The following is a 13143-nucleotide window of genomic DNA, read 5'->3' on the forward strand; positions in this document are numbered from 1 at the left end:
AGGACAAGGCAAATATCTGCTAGGGTGAGTCCAGGTTAAATATGGTTAGATGGTCCTTACACCTCACTGCTCTGCTAATTGATTACACAACTCCTGCACTGTTACGAGGAGGACAATACAAACTTGAGGAACAGTAGCTCTTCTGACTGGGCACTTTACAACCTTCTGGTTTTGGTGTTGATTTTGGTCTAAAACTAGAGAGCATAGGTTTAAGGTAAAAGAGAAAAGCATTTCTCAATACAAAAGTATTGTGTTTTGGTCTCCCTACTTTAGGAAAGATGTCATTAAACTGGAAATTCTGCACAAAAGATTTACGAGGATGTTGCCAGGAACTCGATGGCCTGAGCTACAGGGAGATGTTGGGCAGGCTAGAACTTTATTTCTTGTAGCACAGGAGGCCAAAGAGTTATTTTATAGTGTATACAATTTTAATTTATGAAATTCTATACACCTCCATAAAATAAGGGAATAAATAGGGTAATGCACTGAATATTTTCCCTAGAGTAAGGGAATCTAGAACTAGAAGGCATAGGTTTAGGGTGAAAGGGTAGAGCTTTAATAGGAATCTAAGGGACAACTTTTCCCCACAGGTACATGGAACGAGCAGCCAGAGAAAGTTGTAGAGGAAGGTACAGTTACCATATTTAAAATAATTTGGACAGGCACGTCAATAGGAACGATTTAAAGCAATATGGGCCAGGCGCAGGCAATTAGGATGCTCGCAGGACAGCAACCCGAACGGCATGGATGAGATGGGCCAAAGGGTTTTGTGCTGTACGGTTCCATGTCACTAAGACATATATTGTTTCTCTTTTCACAGGTGCTGTTAGTCCTCAGTGTTTTGCTTCATATTTTCAGAGAATGAAACATTTAGGAAATGACTAAAATATATTCCTCTCCACCTCCTACCCTTCCTTCTCCACTCTTCTCTGATACCACCCCTCCCGCAATTAGCTATGTTTTTACGTCTAATACTATTTTCCCTGTCAATTATTTTTGCATTTTATTTTCAAGCCACTCGCTCTGCTGAGGCTGAAGGTGGACACAAAATGCTGGAGTAACTGAGCGGGTCAGGCAGCATCACTGGAGAAAAGGAATAGGTGATGTTTTGGGTCAAGACTCTTCTTCAGACTTTAGAGTCAGGGGAGAGGGAACCAGATAAAGATACATAGAACAAATTAATGGACGACACGCAAAAATACAAATCAAAGCCAGCATCGATGATCAAGGAAAGGTGGAGCCCACAATGGTCCATTGTTGGCTGTGGGGAAGCTGATGAGGAGTGGTTATAGTGAAAGTCACCAGGAGATAGTGAAACTGGTAGGACGATTAGGGTGGGGGAGGGACAGAGAGAGGAGATGCAGGGATTACTTGAAGTTGGAGAAATCAAAACTCAGACCGCCGGGCTGTAAACTGCTCAAGCGAAATATGAGGTGCTGTTCCTCCAATTTGAGTTTGACCTCACTCTGAGGTCCTGCACAGAAAGGTCACCATTTCTCTGCCTTTTGTTTCTGGCGAGGTTTGAGCTTTTACAACGTGGTGGAGTGCGGGGTCGCAGTTTCTCCGGCGGCCGGTTGGTGGGAGCAGAGAGCGAGATGGGAGAGGGAGGTGGGGGAGAGATAGGAGGGGAGAGGGGCTCTGAAATCCAGGCTGCAAGCAGGAAGAAGGAAGCACTGGCTGCTGAGATCTTGCTCCACAAAGATCAAGAACTTGTCTCTCTCGCTCTCTCTCCCTCTCAAGCACCCAGCAGAGGGCCAGGCAGCATGCAGGAGGGGAGTGGGGAGGTGATGAAGGAAGGGGTGTTACACAAGAGGAGCGAGGGTCTGCTGCAACTGTGGAAGAAGAAACATTGTGTCCTGACCGATGAAGGTCTCTTTCTGCTGCGTCCCAGGAAATACCTGGAGCTGTCCCAACACCAGACAGAAGCCAGCGGCAACGGGGCCAAGCAGCTCCGCTTCGACGACATGAAGACGGTGGACAGCGTGGAGAGGAAGGGGAAGTATGTGTATTTCACGGTGGTGATGACGGACAGGAGGGAGCTGGACTTTAGGTGCCCGCAGGACGCTGGCTGGAACGCCCTGATCACCCTGGGCATGGTGCAGTATCAGAACCGGCGGGCCATGGAAGCGGTGCAGAGCAGCCGGCAGAAGCTGGCACAACGGGGCATCGGTGTGGGCATCCACAACGCGGCGTGAAACTGCCCTGCAGTAACCCCTTGTAGAGGTGAGAACCCCCCCCCCACAAAACTCTTCCCCTAACCACAGAACAATAGTAACCTCCCCTCACCCTCTCCTCTTTGTCCTTGTCCTACCTCTTAGGAGAGATGTAGAGAACGAGGAACCGCAGATGTTGGTTTACAAAAGAAAAAGGCACAAAGTGCTGGAGTAAGTCAGCTGGTCAGGGCAGCATCCCTGGAGAACATGGATAGGTTACATTTCGGGCCTGGACTCGTCTTCAGACACAAGACTCCAATGGCCTTGACAGAGTGGATATTGATTAAAACACAAAGTGCTGGAGTAGCGCAGCGGGTCAGGGCGGCAGCTCTGGAGGACATGGATAGAGGGTGTTGCCAAACGTCGCTGGTCCATGTTCTCCAGAGACGCTGCCTGGTCCGCTGAGTTACTCCAGCACTTTGTGTCTTTCTTAGGAGAGATGTGTTGAGTTGGGAGGACGAGCTGGAGCGGCTGAAATCTACCACAGTGTCGACAGCAGCATAGAACGACCTGTATTCCACGGGAAAAATGACCAAAAAGAGTTTGCCTTGATTACATTGGTGACTGGGGCAAGTGTTTTACGCAGAGGGTGGTGGGTGCCTGGAACGCGCTGGTGGTGGGTGGTGGTGCGGACAGATATCATAGTGGCTTTTAAGTTATTTTGGATAGGTACATGAAAATGCAGGACAATGGAGACATATGGACTATGTGCAGGCAGGTTAGTTTTGGCACATAAATTAAGTTGTTGTGCTTTACTGTTCTCTGTTATATTTATTGTATTTATATATAATATTATCTGACCTGTTTGGATAGCATGCAAAACAAAACTGTCCACTGTACCTCGGTACAGGTCACCATAATAAACCTAAACCTATGAGATTTTTCATGCTGTTCCAAGCTAAAGCTAAAATATGTAATTGCTAGGAATTTAGGTTGAGGAGTTATTTTTAATAGTTATTAAACTGACAAATGGCTTTAAGTGTTATAGAATCAGAAACATGCAGTACAGAAACATGCCCACCGGCACAACTTGTCCATGCCAATCAACATGCCCAATCTAAGCCTGTACCATTTACTCACATTTAGCCCATATCCCTCTAAACCTTTCTTATCCACGCACCTGTTCAAGTGTCTTTTAAATGCCACTATAGTACCTGCCTGAACTATTTCCTCTGGCGGCTCATTCGATATACCCGTCACTTTTAATTGATTCTATTTTTAATGAAAATTACACTTGTCAAATGTTAAATGGGGAGGAAGGAACTGCAGATGTTGGTTTACACCAAAGATAGACCCAAATTGCTGGAGTAACTCACCGGGACGGGCAGCATCTCTGGAGAAAAGGAATAGGGACGTTTCGGGTCGTGATCCTTCTTCAGACTGACTCAAATGTTAGGCGGGGATTGATAGGTAATTGGATGAAGTCTATTTTCGTTTACAACTGGGGGCAAAACAGTTCAAAGATTAAAAGCCCTTTAGGAGGGAAGCTGGAAACTCTATTCCAAATTAGGACCACTCTTCCACACACATCATACAATACCCATGCTATAGAAAACATTAAGTTCTGGATTAACTCAGCAGGTCAGGCAGCTTCTCTGGAGGACATGGATAGGTGACGTTTCGGGTCGAAGACTGAAGACTGCAGTCTGAAGAAGGGTCCCGACCTGAATCGTCACCTATTCATGTCCTTCAGAGATGCTGCCTGACCTGCTGAGTTACTCCAGCACTTTGGGGGGGTTTTGCAAGCCAGTATCTGCAGATCCTTGTGTCTACATAATATCTAGGCAATGGCCAATTCATAAATTGATATTGATAGATCAAATTAAGGGATGTGTAGTGGTCTCGTTGATTAGTAGAGGATACAAGAGGAGCCTCTCTCAGTAACAGCTTCTTTCCATCTGTTTATAGGCTTCTGTAAGCTAGGGTACTATCCGATTCACCTCTACCCCTTTGTAGACATTGGACTCTGGAACTGGTGTGCTACAATGCTGAAAACTATATTCTGCACTCTATATCTTCCCCTTTGCTCTGTCTATTGTTTGACTTGATTGTGTTTATGTATGCAGGCTCGTATGATCTGATCTGTTGGGATAGCATGCAAACCAAAGCTTTTCACTGCACCGTGGTATGTGACAATAATAAACCTAAACCTAGCGGATCAAATAGCCCACTCAACTTCCTATATTCCTGTGTTATGCAGACTTGAGGAAAGGGATCTGCTGTAATGTATCATTCAGCAGAATTACAATGAGGACATGGTAGGAATCTGAATTTGATCAGACATCATTCCATCTAGGAGTGTAGGAGAAAAGGCAAAAGAGTTTGTTGGTCAGTCTTTAGTGTTATTCTCAGTGTACAGGTTAGAATGTGTGTGTGTGTAGCAGTTTGCATGTGTTCTGTTAGCTCAGCACGGGTAGGTATTTTACAGGGCATACTGTTTGCTGAGATCTCACTCTCTGTGTTAAGTCAGGGTGCAATGCTTGGAATGTGCGTAGTGACTGGAATGAAACAGACTTGCATCATGATGGAACGATAATCATTTTACGTCATCTAATTGAGTCATAGAATTCAAGATAAGATTATGGGCATTTAAACAATTATTTATTCAATTACACTTTAATTCATTGATACTTTATTGTCACATGTACCTAGATACATTTAAATGCTTTGTTTTGCCTACAACCCAGTAAAATAATATAGCAGACCTCACCGAGGCAGTAAATACACAGGCCGTCCTAATTCTGGGTTAGTCTGAATTATGTGCAGATTATAAATATGTAAACTGAAGATGGACACAAAATGCTGAAGTCACTCAGTGGGGCAGCAGCATCTCTGGAGAGAGGGAATGGGTGACGTTCTGGGTCGAGACCCTTCTTCAGACTGAGGGTCTCGACTCGAAACGTCACCCATTCCTTCTCCCCAGAGATGCTGTGTGTGCCCCGCTGAGTTACTCCAGCATTTTGTGTCCATCTTCAGTTTAAACCATCATCTGCAGTTCTTTCCTACACATTATGAATGTATAAGTCTGTGTTCACTCCTTACAAAAACAATAGTGGTTGCAGCGGTAGAGTTGCTGCCTTGCAGCTCCATAAACCTGGGTTTGAACCTGGCCAAGGGTGCTAGCTATATGGAGTTTGCACGTTCTCCCTGACACTGCGTGTGTTTCCTCCGGGTGCTCCGGTTTCCTCCCACATCCCAAAGACGTGCGGGTTTGTAGGTTAATTGACCTCTGTAAATTGCCCCGAGTGTGTAGGGAGTGGATGAAAAAGTGGGATAACATAGAACTAGTGTGAACAGGTGATCGTTAGTCAGTGTGGACTTGGTGGGCCGAAGGGCCTGTTTCCACGCTGCATCTCTAACCTAAATAGTTTTGCTGAACCCTTTTATCATGTGCAATGCCATTCTGAGTTTAGTTATCACCTTGTGCTTTCTGAGGTGTATCTGTGCAAAGTATCTCTTTCTCTTGCGCATGTATATAACCCAGCATATTAGTCATCTACAAATGCAAACCCCAGTGGCTTTTTGATATGCGGTTTGTAAGGCATCTGCAAAAACTGTGCAGACCTCTAATGTCCTTGATGCTTATGTACCTCTCCAACCGGCCATATGGTATGCACACATTCCTGATAACAACATGGAGGTATATCAAGCAAAACGCAAAGTGCTGGCGGAGCTCAGCAGGTCAGGCAGCACTACGGGGAGGAAATAGACACACAACCTTTTGTCCAGGTCCATTTTTCAGACTGATGGAATAGGAGGGAGACTGCTGGAAAAGAGAGATGGGAGCAAGGTAAACCTTGATAAGTGATAGGTGGATACAGGTGAGGGTGGGGGGGGGGGGTGATAGGCAGATGGGTTGAGTAAGTGACAAAGGCTGGAGGGGAACAGGAGACAAAAGGGTATCGGATAAGGGGAGAGATATGGGTGGAAGGTGACGGGGGTGGGGGGGGAATAACTGGGAAATGGGGGAATCGGGGATGGGAGTTAGGTTTACGAGGAGTAAGGAACAAGGTGTCTGAAGGGGGGGGGGGGTGTTGGCGATGGTGGGAGAAAAGGGAGTGCATTGAGGTGGGTGGAAGGCACGGGATAGATAGAGGAGGTAGGGGACTATTTATTTAAGTTGGAGAATTCAATGTTCATATCATTTGGTTATAAACTACCCAAGTGTAATCTGAGGGTACATCACCCCGATTAGAGCTCTTCTGAAGTCCATGTCCATAAATCATAGGAGCAGAATTAGGCCATTCGTCCCATCGATTCGAATCTGCGTCCACGCTTGCCAAGAGTCTAAAGGAGAAAGGTTGGCAGATATATTGGACCAGTTAATAGAGAACCTGGGGTGTTCCTGCAGCAGAGAATGTTCTGGAGAGATTTAATATTATGAACACTGAGTAGTTACGCAGAAAAGAATGATAAACTATTCCCACTGACAATTGAGACTGTAACTAGATTAACAATGGGAGAGGTGAAGGGAGACTACTTTTTACACACATTCAGCTATCGTGATCTGGAACGAGCTGACTTAAAAAAGTTGGTGAAAGCAGATTTAGTGCTAACTTTCAATAGGGAATTGCATAAGTATTTAGAAAAGACAAAATGTACAGGTTTGTGGGGAAAGCCAGCACATGCCAAATGGCTTCCTCCATAACAAAGGTTCCGTGTCCACTCTGACCTGGATACCCATTGAGAGTAAACCGTGCTTAGTTTAATTTAGAAATATAGCAGGGAAACAGGCCCTTCGAGTCCAAGCCGACCAGTGATCACACGAGTTCTAAGTTATTCCACTTTTTCATTGACTCCCTACACACTAGGGACGATTTACAGAGGGCCAAATAAACTACAAGCTCACACGTCTTTAGGACACGGGAGGAAACTGGAGCACCCGGAGGAGACCAACGTGGTCACTGGGTGAACGTGCTGTGATAGAGTTGCTGCTTCACAGTGCCAGATACCTGGTTCGATCCTGTCCATGGGAGCTGTCTGTACGGAGTTTGTATGTTTAACCGTATGTTTCCCCAGGTGTTCCGGTTTCCTCCCACACTCCAAGGACAAGCAAGTTTGTAGGTTAACTGGCTTTTGTAAGTTGTAAATTGTCCCTAGTGTGTAGTGTTAGTGTAAGGGGTGATCGCTGGTCAGCAAGTAACTAAAGTAAGACTAACGTGCAAACACCACTCAGACAGCACCCGAGGTCTGGATCATACCCGCGCCGCTAGCGTGGCGAAGCAGCAGCTCTACCCGCTGCGACACCGTGCCGCCCCTTAGATACAGCGATTCTATTCATTTAAAAAAAGTGTATTAACCTGTATGATGTTGCAGAAATTTATAAAGTCATTCTCCCTGCTTTTTTTCGCAATTACCCACTGCCAAAGTCTGCAGTCCGCTCTCCACTATTTTAATGTACTGCACTGCAATGGAACAAGTCAGGGATATATATATATATATATTTTGGACTTTTTCTCCGGAAGAATGAACATCAATGATATCAGTAATACAATACAGAACATCATTATTCTGAATCTAGCCGCTGAATAACTATCTCACATATCTTAACTTGAAGCAAAAATATAAGCCGATATGATAATTTATAAACACAGTAAATGGACAGTAATGTACAAGTAGAGTTTTATTTGGATTTTTTTCCTTCTGGAGTTATTTATTTATTGTCCAGTTCTAATTTGACATTATATTTTTAATTGCAGTGTAACCATTAGGAGACATATCAAAATGTTGGAACAAAGGACTGCTGATGCTGGTTTATATCATAGACAGAAACAATGCGCTGGCGTAACTCAGCAGGTCAGGCAGCATCCCTGGAGACAAAGGATGGGTGATGTTTAGGGTCAGGACCCTTCTTCAGACCAAAATGTTACCTCTTGCTATCTAGGTTTCTTTTAGCATCCAATAATTTTTAGAACATGATTAGAATCGTTCACTTGGGGGTAAAACACAAGACTTGTTCCTTTGTCCATTTCTTTTAAAATAATATATTGTTATCATTTTTGGCCCCATATAGGTTCGAGAATGAGGGTACACACAGTGGAATCTAGCACACAGGAATGGAAAATGGAAATGCAAAAAACTCTGTCCATTGCAGATATCAGATTAGCTTATTAGACGCTGGAATGGTTTAAGCTGTAAACCCAGCAGACTGAATCGCCAAGAAACATTCAATCAATATTCTCCAGGACGAAGCATTTAATGAATTCCATTACTGGGCAGCTTCACGTGGATGTTTTAACATTATTTATAATAGACTGTGTTTCTTTACAAATGCCGGACGGGCCATTGATACGCAATATGTAATTATAAATTATTGAATTTTGTTTTTGATTTTCACAATTATTGATGTTTTAATTAATGCCTGATGTTTTTTGAATGTTTGGGTTTTGTCAAAAAGGAACCAGAAGACTGAAGCGTAAAGAGAGTGGTCGAGGTGAAAGTGAATAGCCCCTTTATTCTGTAACAGTACGTAGAACAGAATGGGTCTATATTCTCTGGTTTAGAAGAAGGAGCTGTGATCTCATTGCCAGGGCATGTAAGAATTTTATATTATTCATAGCGGGTGCCAAAAAGCTCCTTTTCGCTGGTTGGTGAGTTTAGAATTAGGGTTCACGGTCTCAAGATAAATGAGATTGTGTGAAAATCCCTTCGCTCAGTGGAATGGGATTTGTTTGAGTATTTATTGCCCTGGGGTGGGGTGGCTCAGGGGGCCGTCTGAGCGGGCACTTAATGGAGATGCAGAACTATAGTAAACTCTGGATGATCAGCTATTTATTCCAAGGATGGTGAACAGTAGATACCAACAAAATCAGGAGAACCAGGGCATTATTTTTTGCTTAGTTTAGCGATATAGCACGGAAACCGGCCCTTCGGCCCACCGAGTCTGTGCTGACCAATGATCACCCCGTACGCTAGCACTATCCTATACACTAGGGACAATTTACGATCTTCATCGAAACCAATTAACCTACAAACCTGCACGTCTTTGGAGTGTGGGAGAAAACCGGTGAACCCGGGGAAAACCACGCGATCACAGGGAGAGCGTACAAACTCCGTACATTCACCACCAGGATCGAACCCGGGTCTCTGGCGCTGTAAGGCAGCAGCTCTACCGCTGCGCCACCCTGCCACTTGTGTTGATACCATCTGCTTCCATCTGCATCAGGAGTAAACAATTGTTATTTGATTATGTTTGACTTGCATCATGAGAAATATGTTTTGTCCACCCTTCAAGGAATTATCAGCCATAAACCTGCCTTTCGTTTTATACTACGGAGTTTCTGGTTTCTGAAATGCAGTTAAATTATTATTGCATAAATACTGTAATATCATGAGCAAGGATATTGTCTAACAGGTAACTGTAACATTATGAAAGAGTGACCCTTTTTTTTTCATAGCCAGGGCACACCACTGCATGTCACCCACAGATTTTTAGGCCAATTGATGCCTATTTTACACTATTCTGAGTGGGTAGCATTTGTAAATGTGCAATTCCTAATGCTCTAATTTAGTACAAGTCTAACCATCAAGATAGTGCAGATACAACTCACTCGAGACAGCATTCAGTTAATCATTGCAATGTATGCAGTTTGTGGTTGCATGTTATATATTTTTCCCCCAAATCTCTTAAGCATTATTATATAAAATTGGAATGCTTAAAAATGCAAAACTGTCCATAATGTTATCTCAATATCGTCTGGGAATATGATATTATTTGTGAATCCAGTTTTGCACCTTTCATATGGATTTGTGCCTTTCCGCGGATCACCAGATATAAATAGAAGGGTCTCGTGGTTTTGTTCCTTTGCACGATGCCGGTGTCAGGGCCGTGCCTTTGAAGCAGCAGCTCGCTGATGCCTGCTGTGAAGCTTCCGCTGTGGTGGTGTGACTGGTAACATGGTGGGTTTGTGTCCCTGAACGACAGCTGTGAACCAGGTGGATCGTTGGGGCTATCCTGTGTAGAGTCATAGAGGCGTAGCATGGAAACAGGCCCTTCGGCCCAACTTATCCATGCCGACCAAGTTGCCTACTCAGCGACATGGATTCATGGTCATACAGCATGGAAACAGGCCCTTCAGCCCAACTTGCCCACACCGATCAATAAAATAAAATTGTAAAATTGTTGTGTAGGATAGTGCTGGTGTACGGGATGATCGCTGGTCAGTGCAGACTCGGTGGGCTGAAGGGCCTGTTTCCCCGCTGTATCTCTAAAGTCTAAAGCCCTCTAAACCCTTCCTGTCCCTAAATCTGTCCACATATCCTCTACCCTGGGGAAAAGATTGTGAGCGCCTACTTTAATCATGTACCTCACCATCTTGTACACATCAGTAAGGTCACCCCCCAACACTCCCAACCTATCCCACTTCTCCCTTTAATGCAAGCCCGCTGACCCAGGTACATCCTGATGAAAGACACAATGTGCTGAAGCAACTCAGCGGGACAGGCAGCGTCTCAGGAGAGAAGGATTTTTATTGCAAAATAGACTTTATTTAGGTAATAAATATATGCAATACATGAACCGTGCAAAAAATTCATCCAACATTTCCGGAGGCGATACAAAATATTCAATACAGTCTACCTACATTGCTCAAATGTTATAAATTTATCCCTCACCCTTGCCACTCATGTGGCCCACAGGCGTGGGAGCCCTTCCCATATTTTGAGGGGTGTCTCCACCACACCCTGCTCCCCATGTCTCCTCTCCATAGCAGCCGTCCCGAGTGCAGCATGATGGGTGACGTTTCGAGTCGAGACTACCTTCTCTGCGCCCTTTCCAAAACCATTTTACATTTCAGGTTCATTTCACTGCACCTTTGGGTGCATGTGACGAATAAATTTGACTTTGACTTTAAGCTCGACATCATACCTGCACACAACACTCCAAATGCAACCTAAGCAAGGTTTTATGAAGCTGCAACGTGACTTCTTAACTCTTATACTCTATGCTTCTATGCTTTACTTTATACTTTAGAGTTACAGCATGGAATCAGGCCCTTCAGCCCACCAAGTCTGTGCTGGCCATCGACACCTGTGCACAAGATCTCTTTGAGGTATACAAGATCATGTGACACATGGACAACTAGAACGCTCACAATATTTTCCTTAGGGTAGAAGGTACACAAACAAATATATGCATAGGGCGGGATTACAGTTCTATGGGCCCAATACACATTTTCACAGTTGTCAATTTACCTACAAACCAGCACGTCATTGGTGTGTGGGAAGAAACCGGAGCACCCGGAGAAAACCCACGCGGTTACAGGGAGAACGTACAAACTCCTTACCGACAGCACCCGTAGTCGGGACCATACGTGGGTCTCTGGCGCTGTAAGGCAGCAACTCTACCGCTGTGCCGCCCACTAGCTACTGATGAAACTGAGCAAATAAGCTGGAAAAAAAAATCCTTTGCGACCACCTGCAGGTTATGTCGGTGAGCTTTGCCAGAGGGAATGTTGCCACCCTCTAGAAGCCAAAGTCAGGAGTGTGATGGATCACACACTTGCCTGGTTGTGTGCAATGCCAACAGCACACAGGCAATTGGAAACGTCCAAGGAGAAGCAGCAGCTAGTGTATACCATCCACAAACTCCATCTGCAGCCACCGCCAAAACTAGTGAAGGGTGAGAACAGCAGGAACAGTGGAATACCAACATGTGTAGGCAGATACAATGGTGGTGTTTAAGAAGTATTTAGATAGGCACATAGTTATGCAAGGAATGGAGGGGTTTGGATCACGTGCAGGCAGAGGAGATTAGGTTATCTCAGCATTATGTTCAGTATGGACATTGTGGGCCGAAGGGCCTGTCATTGTTCTATGTTCTGTGTTCTCCCTACGTTGCCAAGGACAATACTCACTCTTCTAGCCAACATTTAGGGTGGCAAGGTGGCGCAGCAGTAGAGCTACTGCCTCACAGCGCCAGAGACCTGGGTTCAGTACCCTGACCATCCGGGGGTGCTGTCTGTAGGTGCAGTTTGTATGTTCGTACCTCGGTGACTGTGACACTCGTTGCTATTCCTCCAGGGAGATGCTGCCGTTTCACTGTACCCACATTAAAATTGAAAAAGTCGTGACATGGGGTGTAGTGGAGTTTAATGTTCTCCCTGGCTCGTCAGTAAGTTGAAATCCGTTTTGTCCCTCCAAAAACGTACAGGTTAGTAGGTGTGCTTCAGTAAGTTGAAATATTGCCCCTAGTGTGTAGGATAGTGCTAGTGTACGGGGTGATCGCTGGTCAGCACGAATTCAGTGGGCTGAAGGGCCTGTTTCAGCTCTTGGTGGGGCCTCAGTGGGAGCAATCGCCCTGTACACGGGCACTATCCTACACACTAGGGACAATTTACCATTTTTTTTACCAAAACCGATTAATCTACAAACCTGTGTAAGAAGGAACTGCAGATGCTGGACACAAGATAGACACAAGGAGCTGGAGTAATTCAGCAGGACAGGCAGCATCTCTGGCGAGAAGGAACGGGTGACGCTTCAGGTCGAGACCGTTCCTCAGGAAGGGTCTCACCTGAAACATCACACGTTCCTTCTCTCCAGAGGTGCTGCCTGTCCTGCTGAGTTACTCCAGCTTTTTGTGTCAATCTACAAACCTGCACGTTTTTGGAGTGTGGGAGGAAACCAGAGCACCCGGAGAAAACTCATGTGGTCTCAGGGAGAACGTGCAAACTCCGCACAGACAGCAGCCATAATCAAACTCGGGTGTCTAGCGCTGTAAGGCAGCAACTCTACCACTGCGACTCTGCAAAGCCGTTGGCAGCATCTGTGGAAGGGATAGACCAAGGACGTTTCTGGTCGAGGCCCTTTGTGAGACTGATTGCAGTTCGGGGGAGGAAGCTGGAAAAGAGACGTGGCGGTGGGCCAAAGTCTGGCAAGCGATAGGTGGATACAGGTGAGGGGGGTTTTGATCGGCAGAAGGGTGGGCAGAGGC

At 45.2% G+C, this 13143-nt stretch overlaps 1 protein-coding gene across 1 annotated transcript; it reads left to right on the plus strand.

Moving 5' to 3' along the window:
* The first annotated feature begins 1606 nt into the window (after nucleotides 1-1606).
* Nucleotides 1607-9875, plus strand: phlda1 (pleckstrin homology-like domain, family A, member 1). The gene is made up of 2 exons (XM_055650586.1): nucleotides 1607-2223; nucleotides 8227-9875. Exon 1 carries the CDS (start codon nucleotides 1764-1766, stop codon nucleotides 2193-2195), a length of 432 nt encoding a protein of 143 aa, XP_055506561.1. The 5' UTR covers nucleotides 1607-1763; the 3' UTR covers nucleotides 2196-2223; nucleotides 8227-9875.
* Nucleotides 9876-13143: the final 3268 nt, after the last annotated feature.

The sequence above is a fragment of the Leucoraja erinacea genome, chromosome 19, assembly GCF_028641065.1.
Source record: "Leucoraja erinacea ecotype New England chromosome 19, Leri_hhj_1, whole genome shotgun sequence".
NCBI lineage: Eukaryota > Metazoa > Chordata > Chondrichthyes > Rajiformes > Rajidae > Leucoraja > Leucoraja erinaceus.

What these genes read in the sequence shown, in the direction of transcription:
- phlda1 (XM_055650586.1), top strand. Translation starts at nt 1,764, where the DNA reads ATGCAGGAGGGGAGTGGGGAGGTGATGAAGGAAGGGGTGTTACACAAG.